We start from the raw sequence: 21,702 nt of genomic DNA, 5'->3' as shown, positions 1-21,702 counted from the left end.
GGTGGTGTACGCTACTAGAGCGGAGGATTACGAAGGTTCCGATAGGCGATAGCTGTAACGGCATTTTTCTGTCGTATAATTTCGTCGAGAGAGAAAAGGAGTTTCGCCACATAAAGAACGCAAGCGCACACAATCGTTATGCCATGGAACCGTGTTCACCATTCATGGTGAACACGGTTCCAACGGTGTTACCGTTATCTTTTTTTTTTTATTATTATTAATTGTGTGACTTTTTTTCTTTATTTTTACATTTCTCGGTTTCACTTTAACTTGAGGTGAACAATGATTTCGGATATTCATAAATTATGAATTCATGCCTGCACATTCACTTTGGAACCATGCCTACACATTCCCGTCCGAAATCACGGACATTCATAAATTATGAATCCATGCCTGCACATTCACTTTGGAACCATGCCTACACATTCACTTTGGAACCATGAGATTATGAATTTTCTGTTATGAAATTATGAATGTAATGTAAATTCATAATCTCATAACAGAAAATTCATAATCGCATAAAAGTAAAATATTTATTAAACTATGAATTTACTGTTATGAGATTATGAATTTACATTACATTCATAATCTCATAACAAAAAATTCATAATTTGATCAAACGCGCGACGTTAACTCCACATTCGCGATTTTTTTTTTTTTTTTTTTTTTTTTTGGCATAAAAACGACGTCGTTTGGACTTGTGTTCACCATTCACGGTGAACACGTTTCCAGGGCATAATTTGCGAAGCGCACAACCTTGGGCCTTTAAATCCACCGCCACAATCCTTAACGCCGGCATGTTCGAGTTGAAGAATATAAGATTCATCAACTATGGACCAGGTAAACCAGACCTCACACTCTCTCTCACAGGGAGTGGTTATAGAACCAATTGCCTCATCAATTAGACTGTGCACTGTACGTGCTTACTCATTTAAATTGAATTCCTATTATTATTATTATTATTATTATTATTATTATTATTATTATTATTATTATTATTATTATTATTATTAGGTTAATACCAAAATGGTCCTCGATCATAATGAGTTTTCTCAATTTCGTTCTAAACGACTTTGATGATCCAATGTAGTCCTAGATTTTTGAGTTTTTTGCTCAATATAGTAGTCATCTATTTATTATTTCGTCTATTTGTTGTAAAATAGATGGACAATTCATTAATTTTAATATATGCTTCTCTCTACTCTTAGACCTGCGAAGTGTGAAATCCCTCAACTTGCGAATATAAAATTTGATTCGCATGAGAATAATTCGTAAAAGAAAGAGAGATTTTGCAGATCTGAGAGTAAAGAGGGACCAATATTGAGATTACTGAATTGTCCATTTACTTCACACCAATTTGACGTAATAACAAACGAATGACTAAATTGAAAAAAAAACACAAAAATCTGTAACTACATTAGGTTACCCAAAATAGTTTAGGACAAAATTAAGAAAAATCATAACTATTTTGAGTATTAACTCTATTATTATTAAAGTCACCCACGCCATTTAATGATCTTTCCAAAAAAAAAAAAAAAAAAAGTTGTGATAGTAGCAAACACATTGTTAAGATGCTAGGGAAATATTTGCATACCAATGTGGACAATTGTTATATCGTGGACCAGGGTCCACAATGCACTGTGGACCCTGGTTAAATACACAAAATTTGATTTCATAATGTACAAAATGCATGTTTATAATGTACAGAATTCATATTCACAATACACATACATATAAATATGATATAATGAACATGAATTTTATGTATTATGTTAAGTGTTTATGTATCCTCATCTATATAATTATGTACATTATGAACATGAATTCTGTATTTTATAAAGTCAAATTCTATATATTGGATCAAAGTCCACGATATAAATTGCCCAATGTGAATTAGCTAATTGATCTGCATTTTCAACGTGGTGAAAGGGATTAATTTGAAGTCCACTTTTAATAAAAACTATATATACATTTTTTTCTTTTCCAATCATTTTTCTTACACGTTTTTTAAATTAAACCTCAACTTTATGTCACTATCCATTTTGTACCCACCCCTTCCCTCCCCCAAGCCAAGATGCTTTATAGTTGTTATTAATTTGTTTTTAAGCGACAACAACTAACTATTGTTTGTTTTATTATATGTGCTCAAATATAAAGCTAGTAATAGTCATGCTAAAGTTTGTTTTGTTTGTTTTTTTTTTTTTTTAAAAAAAATTATTATTATTATTATTATTATTATTATTATTATTATTATTATTATTATTATTATTATTATTATTAGTATTATTATTATTATTATTATTATTATTATTATTATTATTATTATTATTATTATTATTATTATTATTATTATTATTATTATAAATCTAGTAATTAATACTCATGCTAAAGTTTTAATCGTCATTTTAAATGACAAATGGAAATCAGAAGTGTAATGAATTGATGTCAATCTTGTGAATTTTGAATAACTTTATGATCGAGAACATGCCCTTAGCTTCTTATTACTAGTCTGCCTTTGGTTATGTACATTTTGAGTAATAAATGCAAATTATTACATGCCTTTGACTTCCTAATGGCTAAACCATGATTAACAATGATTGAACGTACAAGCAATTACATACAATACAAATACTCTCAATTGTACAAGTAATGTTTGAAGACGACGCTCCGGATCCACGTACGTACAGTTGGATGTAACGAGAAAGTGGATGAGGATCTTGGCACTATCGAAAAAAGAAGTAACATGTACAATTAAAGGGGATCCCTTGGTGAGGCGAGGACAAGATCCTCACACTACCGAAGAGTAATTTGGTTCCTTGTTAGGATAACTTTACAAGAAAACAACCAAAATATCAATAGATCTGACAATGGACTAAATAATTACAACTTAATTAAATACCTATGAATTTTAATATTTTATATAAAAAATGTGTTGGTAATAAATGAAATATCTACTGACGGGTAAGAACAAAGGGTTCTATAACCTATGTTTTCAGACAAAGTTTCCTATTTATGATAATAGTAATATGGTAATTTGTTAGCATGTTTTAGGAAGATCTTGTCATGATTAGAATCAAATCAATTTGTAATCAATTGGCATATTTTAAGGATTTAGTCTCCAATTTCACTGAATGCATTCCATGTTCTTACTTGTATATAAATCATGAAAAAGAGATTGTAAAAGGTTCTCAATTTTGAATACACACTCTGTTAAACTCTCAAAAACTTGCCATTTTAAGGTTTAAGTTAGCTAACCATTCACTTCCATAGTCACAAAACTATCCCCCAACATATTTCAATAATTTAAAATTTTTCGTGATTAGGAAAAAACCTTTAAGGCCTAAGTAGTGATGATTGGATCACAAAAATAAATTTAAACTTAACATTACTAAATGCATTCATATAATGCACAATATATATTTTCATGAATCTCATGAGATAAGAATGACAGCTTAACATCAAGTGCAGCAACAGAATGAAGAAGACGCGCTTGGTAGACGTCTTTGGTAGACGTCTTTGGTAGACGCCTTTGGTAGACGCGTTTGATAGACGTCTTTGGTAGACACCTTTCGTAGACGCGCTTGGTAGACGTCTTTAGTAGACGCTTTTGGCAGTTATAACTGCTTCTTTCTTATCTCTGTACTCTGTATATAAGCTCATGTTGAGCTTCCTTTTTGGTAGTTAATCAATTCCCTTTTTTTCCTCTTTATCTTCAATCCTTCTGCTCCAACTTCACAACATGGTATCAGAGCTCCTGTGAGGAGTCTCCGTTTAGAAGAGGAACTACCATGGCAGCGTGGCCGTCAATCGGCAATCGGACAACTCCGATCGATAATACAACAGGAGGACCGGCGATTGGAAGTCCGGCGCCAACACCTGCTTCTCCAACTCTTCCGAGTGCGTCAAACACTACTGAGGTATCTCTCGATTCCCAAGCACAATCGAATCCGTATTTCATGCATGCCAATGAAAGTCCAGCCTTAGAGCTGGTATCCACACCATTAGAAGGCCCAAACTATCATCCTTGGGCTAGGGCTGTGTCTATGGCGCTGTCGTGCAAGAATAAGCTCGTTTTTGTGGACGGCACCATCACTAAACCTTCTAAAGATGATCGCAGATATCCCTATTGGGAGCGATGTAACAATATGGTTGTCACTTGGCTAGTTCGATCCTTATCACCGATGATCGGTCGGAGTGTCATCTGGATCGACACAGCGTATGGAGTATGGAATGACCTAAGAAAGAGGTTCAGCCAACAGGATTTGTTTCGAATTGCGGAAATCAAATGCGAAATCTATCAATCTAAGCAAGGAGATAGCTCCTTGAATGAGTATTTCACTCAACAGAAGTTATTGTGGGACGAACTACACATACTCAGACCGCTCATGTTTTGCAATTGTGGTAATAGGTGTGAATGTGGGAGGAAAATTGATGAGATCAATGATCAGATGGAGAAGGATAAACTGTCCATATTTTTGATTGGACTTCATGACAGATTTACAGGTGCAAGAAACCAAATTATGTTGATGAAGCCATTGCCGGAAGTCAGTGAAGCCTACTCCATGATAGCACAGCAGGAGAGGCAGTTTAACATGGTTTCCACTGGTTTTGGCAGTCAATTGTCTCAATCTGGAGAAAATAGTGCAGCAGGGAGTATTTTTATGGCTAGCAGAACAAATAATGGACAACAGAATTATAAGAAGTTCACAGGAGGAAATAAGAAAGCCATATGCACCTTCTGTGGTTTCACAGGACACACAGAGGATAAGTGTTACAAGAAACATGGTTATCCACCTGGGTGGAAACCAAGACCAAAGAATCAAGGGCATGTGAATAATACTCAGGGGTCATTGGGGATTCAGCAGTCAAACTCTGATGGAGGTATATCCTTTACTCAAGATGACTTTAAGAAATTTCTGGAATTTGTGCAGGTCCAGAAGTCACATGGAGAGAAGGGATCTCCAATCAACAACACTCCTCTTGATCTGAATATACATGCTAATACTATCTCTGCTAATCAGATGGAAGGTACTAACTCTTCCCTTGAATCTGCTAGCCACAATAAGAATGTATGGATATTAGACAGTGGTGCTACTCACCACATTGTGTGCCATATGGATCTATTAACCAGTCCCAGGAAAGTCCACAACATGCATGTCAGACTACCCAATGGACAACAAGTTGCCATTTCATGCATTGGAAATGTTCATTTATCTGATGAGTTCACTCTGCACAATGCTTTATATATTCCTGGATTCTATTATAATTTGATTTCTGTGGGGGCTTTCATTAAGGGTTCCAATTGCACCATGAAGTTACATAATAACCAGTGCATAATACAGGATGCTGTCCATGGGAAGATGATTGGAAAAGCTGAACTTCAGAATGGGCTGTACTATTTGGTTTTTCCTGCTAGTTCCATTTCTGTACACACTGTTAGTTCAAGTATGAATAAATGTGCTTTGTGGCATGATAGATTAGGGCATGCTTCCTATTCTAAGCTACAATGTTTGAATAAGGTGGATCCCACAATTTACATGAATAAAGATCTGGTTTGTGAGTCTTGTCATTTTGCTAAGCAAAAGAGAATGCCTTTCTGTTCTAGTGACTCTATTTCCGCTGCCTGCTTTGACTTGTTACATATGGATATTTGGGGACCCTACAGAGTTGCTTCTCTTCAGGGGCATCAATACTTTCTTACTATACTAGATGATCATAGTAGGGCAGTATGGGTCTACTTGATGAAGAGAAAGTCTGAAACTAGAGATCTGATTAGAAGTTTCTGCAGTATGGTTGAGATCCAGTTTGAGTCACATGTTAAGTGCATTAGAACAGACAATGGATTAGAATTTGATATGGCTGAGTTCTTTAACCAAAAAGGGATACTTCATCAGACTTCCTGTACCTACACCCCACAACAAAATAGCAGGGTTGAAAGGAAGCATGGACATCTTTTGTCTACTGCTAGGGCACTGAGGTTTCAGGCCAACTTACCAGAATATTTTTGGGGAGAGTGTGTGTTACATGCAGCCTACATTATAAATAGACTGCCCTCTAATGCTATAAATAATCAGATACCGTATCAAGTCCTCCTCCATAAGACACCACAGTACCATCACTTGAAAATTTTTGGTTGCCTTGCTTATGCTGCCACCTTGGGTCCCAAGTCAAAATTTGATCCAAGAGCTAGAAAGTGTGTTTTTCTTGGATACACTAATGGTACTAAAGGTTACAAATTGTATGATCTTCATTCCAAGCATGTGTTTATGTCTAGAGATGTGTCCTTTTATGAGCACATCTTCCCCTTTCAGCTTGTTGATAATCCTGAGAAGAGCAAGTTTTCTGAGATCATCCTTCCTGCCCTGACTGACAACACAGTTTCTGATGAGCCACAAATCTGTTATCAGTCTGATAGAAGTCCTGAGCATACCTCTGAACAGAATCACAACCATCACCATTCTGAGCACACAGTTTCTGTTGAAGAATCAAACCATGCTCCACCTGAACAAACATTCAGTCCTTCTCCCCAAAGGCCACAACAACAACCTGCCAGAAAGTCCACTAGACATAAGCAGGTTCCTGTCTACTTGAAGGACTATGTTTGTCACACTTCTGGGGTAAGAACATCTCCTCATGATATCTCCACAGTTGTAGGCTATGATAAACTCTCTCCATCCTTTCAGTCCTTTATCATGAATGTGTCATGCACTACTGAACCTAAATCCTACAAGGAGGCAACAAAACATGAGTGTTGGAGAAAAGCTATGCAAGAAGAAATTGATGCTTTGCAAAAGAATCAGACTTGGATTCTAGTTGATCTGCCACCATCTAAGAAGCCTATTGGATGTAGATGGGTGTACAAAATCAAGCACAAGGCTGATGGAACCATTGACAGATACAAAGCAAGGCTTGTGGCTAAGGGATACACCCAAACTCTTGGCATTGACTATCTTGACACTTTTAGTCCAGTGGCCAAGATGACCACTATCAGGACTCTCTTAGCTATAGCAGCTGCAAAGGGTTGGCATCTTCATCAAATGGATGTGAATAATGCCTTCCTTAATGGGGATTTGGAAGAAGATGTGTACATGGAACTCCCTCTTGGAGTTGCAGGACAAAAGGATGGTCAAGTCTGTAAGTTAAACAAATCCTTGTATGGTCTAAAACAGGCTAGCAGACAATGGAACACCAAGTTATGTGTTGCTTTGCAGAAAATGGGGTTTAAGCAATCAGTTCCAGATAATTCCTTGTTTACCAAAGGTAAAGGCTCATCCTTTGTGGCACTATTGGTTTATGTTGATGACATAGTGGTGGCCAGCAGTGATTTGAATCTAATTAAACAAATCAAGGGGCAGCTTAATGACAGTTTTCAGATCAAGGATCTAGGATCCTTAAAATACTTTTTGGGTTTGGAGATAGCAAGGCAAAAGAAAGGAGTTGCAGTGTCACAAAGGAAGTATGCTCTTGAACTATTAGAGGAAACAGGTTTCAGTGACTCTAAACCTGTTTACAGTCCCACAGTTCCTTCTCATAAACTCAGCAAAAATGAGGGAGATCTACTTGATGACACTACTCCATACAGAAGGCTAGTTGGCAAGCTCTTGTATCTTACCATCACAAGACCTGACATCAGTTTTGCCACACAACAACTGGCTCAATTTCTAGACAGTCCCACTAATCTACATCTACAGGCAGCTCATAGGGTATTGAGATACATCAAGGGTGCCCCTGGACAAGGATTGTTCTTTCCAGCTTCATCTGACTTGCAGTTGAAGGCTTTCTCTGATGCAGATTGGGGAGCTTGTGTTGATTCCAGGAAGTCAGTAACAGGTTTCTGTGTTTTCCTGGGAGAGGCTTTGATTTCATGGAAATCTAAGAAGCAAGCCACCATTTCTAAGTCTTCTTCAGAGGCAGAATATAGAGCTCTGGCTTCTACTACATGTGAAGTGCAATGGTTGCTTTATTTGCTTGCTGAGTTTGGAGTGCACCCTGCCATTCCTACAGCTATCTACTGTGATAGTAAATCTGCCATAGCAATAACTGAGAATCCGGTGTTCCACGAGCGTACGAAGCACATTGAAATTGACTGCCATCTAGTCAGAGAGAAATCTCACAAAGGAGTTATCAAACTCTTCCATGTTAGCTCTGCAAATCAATTGGCAGACATCCTCACCAAGGCTCACTGTCCCAGCACCTTCTACAGCTATGTTTCCAAGCTTGGATTGCTCAACATATACAATCCAGCTTGAGGGGGGCTCTCAGGAGATAAGAATGACAGCTTAACATCAAGTGCAGCAACAGAATGAAGAAGACGCGCTTGGTAGACGTCTTTGGTAGACGCCTTTGGTAGACGCGTTTGATAGACGTCTTTGGTAGACACCTTTCGTAGACGCGCTTGGTAGACGTCTTTAGTAGACGCTTTTGGCAGTTATAACTGCTTCTTTCTTATCTCTGTACTCTGTATATAAGCTCATGTTGAGCTTCCTTTTTGGTAGTTAATCAATTCCCTTTTTTTCCTCTTTATCTTCAATCCTTCTGCTCCAACTTCACAACAATGAAGATTAATATATATATCTTCTTCCTCCAACGATAGTGATGGTAGTTTGTTCATAGGATATTGTTTTCAGGTGGTCCTAACTCTTAATAACCACGATCTTTCTTATGGTACATACGTGTACGTTGTCTAAGAAATCAATACGTTGTCTAAGAAATCAAACTTTTGATTTGATTAACATAACTTGTATAGTTGAATTTTCTTTCAAGGCATAAAGCCTTATTAATGCTCGTGTTTTAATTTAGTTGCGTTACTTGACTTTCTAATGCATAATTATTACTTATATTCCGGCTGGGGGTAAGTGGACAACTCCAGTTAAATTAGTCGGACTGATGATTTGATATGATAATCACAATGTTTCAAATTCGACTTTCAGTGAGATCAGAACAGTCAATTTAGTCTGATTTATCTTTTACGTGGGTTTATACCGTACACACGGGCTCCCTAATTTCATTGAGCTAACTCATTATATGTAAATACAGTTTGGTATTGATAATTTTATAATTTTATGTAAGTACAGTTTGGAACTGAAGTTGGATACAGAAAGGTCTAAGAAATTATGGTTTCAATTTTCAAAGTTGCGTCGGCAAATACGATGTGATCCAAACATGGTACCTCCGTGGAACATGCGATTCCGATAATATTATCTCAACTCCTAAAATGTGATCCACAAGCACAACCCGTACTAGGTTCCTTTCAAGTTTTTGAATCAATATAATGTCAACATCATTTACCCATTCAGTTGTTATAGTCGTTTCTGGACAATGCAATTCATCATCACATTGCATTATTGGGTGGAGCTGTGCACTTTTGTTTGTTAGACCTTATTAATTTCGAAAATGAAAATGCTACTTGGACTCATTAATTCTATTCTCGACTTTTACTCTTTCACTTAAACTTTTGACGTAGATATTTTCTTTGAGACCCACACAATGTATACAACTTATCAATGGTTCTTACCCGTCATTGAGTAAAAGTGATGAAGTAAAAGATTGAAAGTATATATAATCCATATATATCATGCAAGTTGCATAGCTAATTGATTAGGAAAAAAATATTAAAACAAAAAAGAAAACGTGTTACTTAAGGGAGCGTTATGCTATGCACCATGCTTGGTGCACACGTTTGCAAAAACGACGTCGTTTTAACGTCCAACTTAAAAAAAAAAAAAAATCAATTTCGATTGCCGTTAACGGCGTTATGTTGTGCATAATTTGAAATATACATCTATAACTATACATTTGGAATTGCATGCATAACTTCATATAACTATACATTTAAAATGTGAAATTATAAAATTATGAGTCCATGTGTCAATTTTATTTAGGAATAATTTTGAACTACAACGTGGATAACTTTTTATGTAAAACATTTCTCCTCAACTACCATGTGTTTCCAGTGGCACTCATATACGCTAACACGTATGCCGCGGCCAGCGCGTACAGTTGCCGACTGATGTGTATATAAAGGCCTATCCTCTCCACTCATTTAGCCACAACCACAAACGCTCCATAAACCATCACCTTCAATCTGCTGTTTTCCTCACAAGCAAAAAAAACGCGACAATGTTGGCTAAAAACGCAGTACTACCACGAAACCTTAGTACCGTAGTTCATTATCATCATCAACAAAAGCTTCGTAAAACCGAGATTACTAACGCCATAGCCGGCGCCGGCGCCGGCGGTGTTCGTGTTGCCACGCCGCCGAACAAACTTTCCTTCGACCAGGCTCGTCTGATGACAACCTCGGAGACTTTATCCTGGAAACAGATTGATGATGAGAAGCTGGCCTGGCCATCTTCTTTGGGTACTGATGGAAAGTTTGGGATTTATGGAGGGAAGTTTGTGCCGGAGACCCTCATAGCTTCTTTGAGTCAGCTGGATCATGAATTTAACTGCGCTTTACAAGACCCCCACTTTCAGGTTAGTCTATAATATTATAAATAATAAATTAAATGTGAATTCTAACAATCATTTGTTTGATTGTCCAAAATGAGCCGAACATGCATATCCATAGCCATACTGAAAAACTTTTTTGATTGACCAGCACGTCACTATCAAAGGATATGCACGGATAAACCTCTCTTGTATTCTTATCAGCAAAGGACCACAATTTAAGAACCAGTCTAATTATACACACACACACACACATATATATATATATATATATATATATATATATATATATATAACTAATCAGCTCAAATTAAGAAGGTTAATACATTACTATAAGTGGAATCAATCATGTAACCTCATACATACAAGTTAGCAGTAAAACTATGAATGAATGGTGAAAAGAAATAGTGAAATTGGTTTGTTTATATTGCAGAAAGAGGTTGAAACTGCTCTGAGGGACTACGTGGGAAGGGAGACTCCATTATACTTAGCTCAGAGGCTTACGGACCACTACAAAAGCAAGAACAACGGAAAAGGAGCGGATATTTATCTAAAGAGGGAGGATCTGAACCACGGCGGAGCTCACAAGATCAACAACGCCATCGCACAGGCAATTCTAGCGAAGCGGTTGGGCCGGAAAAGCGTGGTGGCTGCCACCGGCGCCGGCCAGCACGGTGTCGCCACCGCCGCTGCATGCGCGAAACTAGACTTGGAGTGTACGGTTTTCATGGGGAACTTAGATATGGAGAGGCAACCGTCTAACGTGGTCCTCATGAAACATCTTGGTGCTAAGGTACACTCCTATATATTTTGTAACTCCAAAATGGTAAAATTTAAAAAACTGATCAAAATAAATTTTTCAATTAATATTTTGAGAGAAGAAATTATACCCGTTATCAACTAACAGCTAATTTACTAAATACATTTCTACAATTAATCAATCAGCTAAACATATTTTTATTCTTTAAGATTTATGAGTTTTACTTTTGACAATTATATGTAGGTGAAAGCTGTAGAGGGAAATTTCAAGGATGCAATGTCGGAAGCGATCAGGGGGTGGGTAGGGGAGTTAGAGACGGCGTATTTCCTGTCGGGGGCGGCGGTGGGGCCGCATCCATGTCCGAGCATGGTTCGCGAGTTTCAGGCCGTGATCGGGAAAGAGACGAGGAAGCAGGCGATGGAGAAGTGGGGAGGGAAGCCCGACGTGTTGGTGGCGTGTGTCGGCAGCGGCTCAAACGCACTGGGACTCTTCCACGAGTTCATCGGAGACGCCGACGTCAGGTTGGTCGGAGTTGAAGCCGCCGGAGTTGGGTTAGACAGCGGGAAACATTCCGCTACTTTGAATCAGGGAGAGGTCGGAGTCTACCATGGCGCAATGAGCTATCTTTTGCAGGATGAAGAGGGCCAGATCATTAGACCATATTCAGTTGGTGTTGGGTAAGTGATCATCAACAAAAACCCAAAAAACTAAACATTTATATATTTTTGCACCCACCGTCGCTAAATGAATTTGAACTTGCAGATTGGAATACCCTTCGGTTAGCCCGGAGCTGAGTTTTCTTAAAGACATAGGGCGGGCAGAGTACTATACAGTCACCGACGAGGAAGCCATAGAAGGTAAACAACTAGCTAGCTACTCCATATACATATAACATATATAACGGTGGCCGGAAATATAAAGTTTGCCGTTTCTTTGGTGTGCAGCGTACAAAAGGCTATGCCGATTAGAAGGAATATTTCCAGCCTTGGAGTCCTCCCATGCATTGGCATTTCTTGAGAAACTTTGCCCTACCTTAGCCGACGGCACAAAGGTGGTGGTTAATTGCAGCGGCCGTGGAGATAAGGATGCCGCCACTGTCTTCAACTACTGATCGAGGAACACGTACATGCCCGCAGTAACGTAACAATGAATAAATGAAGCGATAATTATTTTAGTTTAATTTGTATTATATATGTTGTTGGCAATAATTCTTAAGGTAGTAGCAGTAGTTTTTTTTTTTTTTAGTATTATTAAATGTAAATGTCTCTAATCGAAAAGATATTATGTTTGTAACAATATCTTTTACGGAGTATTATTTTTGCTAACGATTGAGACAGTTGAAATTTTGCATGTTGAACATAATGGGAATTAAAAGCAAAGAATGGTCAACATACTTGACTGATTATTCTTACATCCATTATACAATGGAATAGGGTCAGACTTATACTGTAAAAGTTACTATCCAGGGCTGAAACAACGTTACTATCCAGGGCTGAAACAACAAGGCCCACGTTTGTAAAGATACCAATTAACACTGCAGGTGGCAGACAAGAACCATCAACCAGGTTATCTGGAATACTGCACAAACAACAAGGGCCACGTTTTACATATGAACCACGTAAAAATTCACAAATAAATGAAATAACCAGACAAATATTCCCAAAAGGAAATGCCATTTGGGTTTCTTTTGAGGCAATATAAGAATCAAGAATATAAAAAATTAAAAATCAAGCACTCATTAATTCATGAATAACTTAGATATTGTCCGCAGGCAGCTTAACTGGTCATAAGGGTGAAATTTGAAAAGATTGACCAGGGATCGAGTCTCACCAGGGAGTTTCTTGTAGCAGTAAGCAAAAGTCTCCATGATATATATATATATATATATATATATATATATATATATATATATATATATATATATGCTAGGGGGGTATGTAATCACCGCAACATAAGTAGGGGACATTCCAAGGGAGCCTGCAACCATTACCATGCATGTAAGCAAGTCTGTCAATGTATTTGGTATTGCTTAGTTCAGTTAGTTCGTTGTACATGTATTGTTTATCCGAGCAAAGCTTATGCTTGGATGAATGGAGTGTGCTACTATAAGGGGGCAACAGTTAACCTGACAAATTCCTACTCTTCATCGCAAATATATATTCAAAAGATGCTACATGTTACAAATATACAAGTACGTTGTCGCATCGCAAATATATATTTCAAAAGATGCTACATGTTACGAAGACACGAGTCGAGTGCGTTGGCGCACCTCACCCTTGAACAAAACCAAGGGCATGCATGCCAAACACGAGTGAGGTTGCCCCCGCTTGCAAGAGGCCTACCATCTCATCCCACTACTTTTTGTATATACTATAGAGTTTTTGTATAAGTATTTTTATATATTATACATTCATATTATTAAAGTATCAGTTAGCTTAATTATATTGGTTGGACTTCTTGTCTTTATGTTAAAGATTGAGGGGTTGCATCTTCATGTGTGCCTTTATATTAATTTTCACCTGAATTTAGATATATTATTATGTAGTATTAAAATTGTAACTTATGAAATTTATTTTTATTTTTAATTTGTATTTTTTTATTTAATTTGTAAATTTGTAATTTTTTTACCTTTTTATAATTATAGTGAGATTTATAATAATATATTGATTTGTGATTCATATCAAATTTTGAATCTATTTCTATTCGATTAATTTTCCCCTGAATTTAGATATATTATTATGTAGTATTAAATTGTAACTTATGGAATTTATTTATATTTATATTTATATTTTTTATTTAATTTGTAACTTTGTGATTTTTTAACTCTTGTGTATAATTACAGTGAGACTTATAATATATTGATATGTGATTCATATCAAATTTTGCATCTATTTCTATTCAAGTAATTACTACTTATATTTAAAACATGTGTTATTTTGTGAATTTTATAATGAGTTATGTATATGTAATATATTTTAATTTGTGATTTAGTTATGAAAAGTAATTTTAAAAAGTTTGTTTTTTTTTTATGAATTATCTATTCAATATAGTTTAGAAGTTCCATTGTAAGTGTGTAATCGTATTCAAATTAATCTAGAAAATTTTAAAATTGAACTAACTAAAAGAAAAAGTATTTACCAAGTGGCTTGTGGTCTACTGATATTTGGTTGCTTCTTTTTGTGAGAGGTTTAGGTTTCGAACCTCAATGTAGGCGTAGATTGTATGGGTATCCACTTCCTTTGTAATAAGAATAAAAAAAGTATTTATAAATATGATATCAATATAGAAGATACGTGATTTATAATGTGTTTTTTATTTGAACTATTTTATCCAATTAATTATGTTTCATATTTTATTATGAATATCTTTTATCACGTGTAAAGTATTTTGATTTATCGCTCCTAATAATTATGATTCCATGCTCTGCTCTTATTTGTAAGTTTTATTTTATAAATTTTTATTAATAATTACTTTATTATTTATTATAATAACAATGTGATTGTCTATAAGTTTATTTGATTTTGAATTGTTTATTTATTTTTATAAACTATAATTGTTTATTTATGAAGGTACTGATGCGGTTATTGATTATTTTGAATTTATAAAATTATCTAGAATTATTTTCATGTGTATGTAAAATTGTTAAAAAAATTGAATCTTATTTCAAGTTATTTGACATTAGTATATTTTCCTTACATAATTTAAATTTTAGTTATAAACATGTATATTAATTTCATGTAGGTCCATTTTTGTGGTTATGGCAAATTAGTGTGTGGACCATAAATATATATTAGGTACATTTTTAATATATTAAAATTACATCATTTTTGTACTGAAGGTACATTACATAAAATAATGTACTCTTAGTATATTAAAAATGTACTTTCAAAAAATGTATCTTACATACATAAATAATGTACACTTAGTATATTAAAAATATATTTTTTATTTATGATTCACACAATTGTATGAAGCATGGTCCATGCAATAATGAGCGTGTTGTTATGCTCTGAGCCTATAAAATAATAGTACCAGGCCAAATAAACTACATATCATTTAATTCATGGCTACTATTTTTAATCTGTGAAGGCCAACGGCAATACTGGCCTACTGGGCTCCTTACCATGTTGTGTAGTCCATTCTTCAATAGCAAGTTCTTTGTAATAATTGTTTTCTGTTTTTTCCCAATGGGTTACACCCAGGACTCACCATTATCTCAGCAATAGCAGAAGGCATATACATTTAAAAAAAAAAAAAAAAATATTTGAAGTCCTTTCTTACATGTTACGGGCAATTTTTGTCGGCATAAATGAGTCATTTAATTTCTGGGGTACATTGTGAGTAAAGATGTCGGATCGAGTCTCGACAGTTATAATGTAAGAGTTATATTCAATATAATAGATTTCTTGTGGTACCAAGTACTAATCTTCTCGCTTAATGAACCATTAAGTTGATATATCAATTCATTATATATACTATCGGGTTCGGGAGTGAGACTTTGAAGATAAGAGAATTTTGTCTTTTGTGGACAAGTGAAAGACATATACATAGATCTGAATCACCAACTAGAGGTGCAAAACATGCAGCATATTGAGTTTGGATATGTAGATTAATTACAATGAAAAATATTACATAGACTCCAAAAACTTACTCTCAACTTTTACTACTTTCACTTGTGTTCAAATTTAATTGGAGGAAGAAAAAATGAATGGATAAATATTAGAATTCTACTACATGTACTCCCTCACTTTTACTCCATGATGTGACAAACAATGATATGATATTTTCATCATATGGGTCACAATGTCTACATCAATGATTTGTGAGAGGGAATAGAAATTTGGAGTAAAACGTGAGAGTCATATGATAATAACTTTGAAATTTGAAATGGAGATTTTTTTTTTTTTTTTTTTTTTTTTTTTGAGACTCAATTTGGATTTTGGAGCTTCTTGAGAAAGGCTTTTTCTCTTATAAGCCATTTAACATTTTGTGTTTGGCTTAGCTTCTATTTTTTGGACTAATAAGCTACAAAACAAAATTGGGTAAAAATAATTAATAAAAAAATATGTTAAAAAAATATTTTTTAAACGTATTTCATTTTTTTTTTTTTGAATGGTAAACGTATTTCATTTAATTTGTAATTTGTTTGTATATGAATGCAGTGGACACGTGTCACAACTGAATAACACGGTTCATTAATTAAATTGATAGTAACACTTATATATTTAGATATTTAGACTGATAAAATTCACTGCGTGATAAATATATATTGAATCATTCCAGCATTATATTAAGATTATTCAAGAATCTAGCATGATATTATTCATAATTTATGGATGGATATGATGGAGATGTCTCCATCCGTAATCAATTTGTTATCTTTTCATTGTTATGTGATATGAGATTTGAAAGTGAGTTGAATTACGTGGATGAATAGATGTGGAGTGAATAGTAATATATTATAAAGGTAATAATATGACAATAAAAATTACTTTTAAAAAATGAAAAAGTATTATATGAACAATAAAATTCACTTTTAAAAAATGAAAAAATATTATATGAATGCACATAGTTGTAGGACGACACTGCTTGAAGAGGTTGAGAAGGTTGAAAGGATAATTGTGATATGATAAGTTCTTTTACCTGGGATTCAATCCTGCAACCAGTCGATCATTAATTTAGAATGGTAACAAATGTGTCATTACGCTACATGATAGTTGGAATGTTGAATTATATTAAAAGTATGCAAATGTTCAAAAGATTATTGGTAGGGAATATCTCGACCGACATAGTTTTACCCCGGTTGGTGTGCCTTTGTTTTTGTCTTCTTGTCTTTGCAGGTAACAGGTCGGGCTTCTTGTGAAGAGGTCCGACCGGGAGTTGCCCGAGCGGAAGTGTAGACCACCGAGTGGTAGTCCTTTGGCGAGAGAGCTGACAAGAGACACGTGGCGGCTCCACACGTTGACAGGCAGGGCACCCGGGACGGCGACACGTGGTGGCTACGTGGGAAGCATGCCGAACGGCCGGATTTGTGTCTCCGGCGTCGCGGCTATAAATACCCGCAATAGCTACAGTGTGAGGGACTTTTGGACGATCGATAGGTTGTTGTTAGAGAATCCCGACCGCAGTCAGTCGGTGCTCAGAGCAACCAAGTAGATTGTACTTAGGGCCTTCACCGTGATCAATAAAGATATTTACTTGCTTTGATTGGTCTCGTGTTTATTTAATTACTGCGTACGTGGCAATTAGCAGTATCAATTATGATTAGAGAGGTAAGTGAATCAAATTTTTTGAATACTATTGACTCTATTACAATGTAATATTTGTTCATATATACTTTCTCAATCTACTAAAACAATGTCCCCACACCGAGATTTGAACTGAGACCTCTCATATGAGGGATTACAACCATGCCACTCGATCACAAGGCCTTTGGCTAGTGAATCAAATTATTCGAACTAGACTAATAAATGCTCATATTTGTTATTATTGAGTTGACTTTCTTATAGCCTACTAAAAAATTTATTTTTATATAATATAAATACAAGATTAATAATTTAACTAAGAGTAATTTTACATATACTCTCAGTTTGTACTTCCATTTTATACTCTCTATGATTTGACATGTTTTGATTGCTCAATTTAGTATGGGGCTATGATGTGTTTATTCATTCGTTTTTTTTTTTTCTTCATCCAATCAAATTTGAACACAAATGAAAATAAAAGTTGAGGGTAAGGTTTTAGGAGTACATCAAGTATTTTTTTTTTTAACTAATATATTTATGTATTCTAAAATAATCACAATTAAAATGCAATATTGGACCAAGACTATGTGGTCTAATGGTACCCGGGTTGGACTTCCATTTGGAAGATTATGAGTTCGAGCCTCAGTAGAGGCGTTATTGGTTCTTTGTGTTTCAGTAGGTTGAGAAAGTATATGAACAGATACTACAATGTATAGGACCAGTAACATTCAAAAAAAATGCAATATTGGATTTTTTTTTTTTTTTTAGTACTATTAGGGTTCAAAAATGTTACATCCCATTTGAAAAAGTCGCTATTGAACTACAAGTTACTTGACATGTATATTAGATTTTGTTATAATATTTGGTTGTAAAATACTTATAATTACAAATTTTTAAGTCCCTCGGCTATTGCGAAATTACCAATTTAGTCCTTGACAATTTTTTGTGTCCAATTAAGTCCCTCGACTTTGAAAATGTTAACCATTTTGGTCCTCTGTTAGGTAAGTGATAAAAATCTGTTAAATTAGGGGGCATTGCTGTAATTTCACTCACTGCCCGAACTGCCCAACGCCATTTGTTTAAAAACAAAGGGGAAAAATCCCCAATTTTGTGAAAAGATAGTGACCTCCCTTCTCTCCTTCAGGCGAAAAAACAGGCGAAGGAGAGAAGATTGCGATCGACGAAAAACATAGAACAAAACAGGCAAAGGAAAAGCATAGCACAAAACAAAAGAAAAATCAGGGCTTCTTAGGTGAAAACACAGAGGATTCTAACCTCCCTTCTCTCCTTCAGCCATGTAAATGCTTCCGCCACCACCGCCGGAAACCCAACTCTGCCTCTGTCACTTCTTCTCAGCCATCCTTTATACCTTGCTCAAGTTCTACTCAAATATCGAAACAGGAAAAGGAAGGCCAAAATCTCCAAGTTCAATTTGAGAATACTCATCTACAGATCATCTTTCTAAGCAGATCCTTAGCTTCCGGCGCATCAACACCTCCGGCGTCGCGTAGTACGGGGTCCCGACCACCGCCGACATCCGGCCACTGTCTCACCCTCGGAACCACTCCACCGACCCGAAGTCGGCGAGTTTGAGGTTCCCCTGCGCGTCGAACAGCACGCGTTGTCGGGCTTCACGTCGTGCGCGACGCCGGCGCGGTGGCAGAAGCTGATCGTGGACGTTAGCTGCCGGAAAACTGCGGCGGCTACGGGCTCCTACAGTCGCCACTGCAATACCCTCACGTAGAGGTCACCGCCGTCATTGAGCTCGGTGACTTTGAATAAGTTTGGAGAATTTTTTGCATTAGGTTTTGTTAAGCTATTTTGCTCAGCAGTTGAATTTTGAGATTTGGGTTTAGGTTGTTGAAGAAGTTTGGGTTTGGATTTAGGGTGTTGAAATTTCAGGCCATGGACGAGGGGGTTTGTTGCCTCCGTCAGGGAGTTTTGTCCTCATACACCTTGAACAGTCGGAGGATGTTGGCAATGCGGGTGAAGAGTTGGAGTGATGTGAAATTCCATCAATACCCTCTAATTTAACAGACTTCTAACACCTGACCTAACGGAGGACCAAAATGGTTAACATTTTTAAAGACGAATGACTTAATTGGACACAAAAAATTATCAAGAACCAAATTGGTAATTTCACAATAGTTGAGGGACATTTTGGTAATAAACTCTTTTTTAATCTTTAACTCGAATAACAGACAAGCTAAAGCATGTGTTGAATTTCAATTTCAATTTTTCTTCGAATTGAATTGAGGATTTAAAATACATTTGAAAAAGTGACTTTTGAAAGAGTACGACCAAACCATTATTGATACATCATATCAGAGAAATCATTATTCATACAATAATTCATATACTTCGTACTTTTGTAGTTTTCTAAACCCAATTGATAGAATTATTAACTTTTGAGAATTATTGCACGTGGATTCAGAATAAGTGTCTCTTCAGTAAATAAAAAAAAAAAAATCTTTTATTTTTTAAATAGAAAATCAAAATTGAAAAAATAAAATATCTCAAGTTCATCATGTTATTTCATTCTCCAAACTGAAAAAATGAAAACAAAATTTTTAATTTTTTTTTACTTCTACTTTTTTATTTCCAATTCTCCAACTTTTTTTTTTTACTTAGAGAATACAAATTTTAAAAATAAAAAATGAAAAGAAAAGAACAAAAAAGAAGAAGATATTTTCATTACTAAACTGATTACAGTCTAGCTCCAAACAAAGCTGATGAAAGAACTTTAACCATCGCTTTTCAAACAAATAAAGGTGATATAACATATTTGCTGATATTGCATGTTCTGATTAATTCAAGAAAAAAGTGAGTTATAATTTGTTTTCCCTTTTTTTTTTGATAAAATTGGGATAAGTTTTATTCCATGAAAGTAGACTTTTTATATTTTATTTTTAAAAAAAAAAATGTTTTCAACCACTTAACCATGAGCATAAAGATAAGAAGACTGTAAAAATTTTTGAAAAATCAAAAGATATTATTCAAAAAGACATATGTGGCGTACTAAATGTCTAAATCCCAATCCACACAAATGTTGAGTGTTGCGACAAGGCACTGACTTTTCTTATATTTATTTTCTGTCCCCGTGACCCCATTTTGTTATTCTTGAAAATAATGGCTTAACTCCCATGCCTATATTCCGATCCGATCATCTTGAAGAGTTGAAGTGCATCTTCACCAACTACCATGGCGACAAATCAATAATACTAACGTTTTATACATATATAGCTAATTAAATATCTGTATATCTTATGACTTAATTATATCCAAGATTTCACAGATTTCTTCTCATACTTATCAAAAACACGTCATATTAATTAGTATTTTAAAACTTGTAATATAATTATTTTCATGTTTAGGTATTATTTTTTTGAATATTACTGACTCTATTGCATTGTAGTATCGATTCAAACATACTTTCTCAACCTATGAGGTTTGATCTTATCATGACCTCCCATATGGAAGAGGTCAATACATGATATCTGAGCACAAGGTGCTTAGCTCATGTTTAGGTATTAAAAATAAAAAATAAAACCAAAAGAAAATTTATTAATGAAACAAAAAAAAAAAAAAAAAAAAAAAAAAAAAAAAAAAAAAACTCAATTTGAAACATTTACCATATTTTTATTTTCCCACCTCTCCCAGTTCTCTTCAAACTAGTTTTCGAACCCCCCAAAAAATGAAACAAAAAATTTACTGTGTACTATGGTTCAAAACGATTAAAAGAAACCGCACATGTTCTGTCCAATTAATTCTATTTGTATGACGTATTTAATTTTATTTCAACACAACTAAAATATATCATTTTGTTTTAACTACAGTTTCATTTGACATTATACACTCAACATGTGGGACATGTTATTGAATTTCATTTTATACACAATGTAGTCTTATTACAAGTTTACAATACCACTAAAGTATAATTCTAATTCAACTACGATTTCATTAGACAATATATACTCAAATATAAAAAATTGTATTTAGTTTCATTTGATATATATTGTAGTTTCATTACAATATAATTAAAGCATCATTTTGATATAATTAATATTTTGCCCATATTAATTAGTATTGTAAAACTAACTTTTAATATAATATAACCCAATATATAACTTTTATTTCTTAATTTGTGTCAGGTGTTAGGTTTGCCAACCCTGCCCCAACATGTGTTGAAAAAAGAAATCAAAACCCTTTCCTTTTTCTTTTTTCTTTAAACAATGCTAGTATGCCACT

The 21,702-nt window shown here is 35.0% G+C and overlaps 1 protein-coding gene across 1 annotated transcript; it reads left to right on the top strand.

Annotated features, from left to right (window-relative positions):
* The first annotated feature begins 10,040 nt into the window (after nt 1-10,040).
* LOC109167036 (tryptophan synthase beta chain 1-like) lies at nt 10,041-12,507 on the top strand. Its single transcript, XM_019315937.1, has 5 exons — nt 10,041-10,476; nt 10,883-11,242; nt 11,453-11,886; nt 11,972-12,066; nt 12,154-12,507. Exons 1-5 carry the CDS (start codon nt 10,120-10,122, stop codon nt 12,318-12,320), a joined length of 1,413 nt encoding a protein of 470 aa, XP_019171482.1. The 5' UTR covers nt 10,041-10,119; the 3' UTR covers nt 12,321-12,507.
* Nucleotides 12,508-21,702: the final 9,195 nt, after the last annotated feature.

Source organism: Ipomoea nil, unplaced genomic scaffold, assembly GCF_001879475.1.
Source record: "Ipomoea nil cultivar Tokyo-kokei standard unplaced genomic scaffold, Asagao_1.1 scaffold3147, whole genome shotgun sequence".
Lineage (NCBI taxonomy): Eukaryota > Viridiplantae > Streptophyta > Magnoliopsida > Solanales > Convolvulaceae > Ipomoea > Ipomoea nil.
This window is presented reverse-complemented; position numbering and strand designations above follow the sequence as displayed.

What these genes read in the sequence shown, in the direction of transcription:
- LOC109167036 (XM_019315937.1), top strand. Translation starts at nt 10,120, where the DNA reads ATGTTGGCTAAAAACGCAGTACTACCACGAAACCTTAGTACCGTAGTT. An exon ending in TGAAACATCTTGGTGCTAAG is followed by an intron (nt 11,243 to 11,452) that starts GTACACTCCTAT and finishes AATTATATGTAG; the next exon opens with GTGAAAGCTGTAGAGGGAAA. An exon ending in CGACGAGGAAGCCATAGAAG is followed by an intron (nt 12,067 to 12,153) that starts GTAAACAACTAG and finishes TTTGGTGTGCAG; the next exon opens with CGTACAAAAGGCTATGCCGA.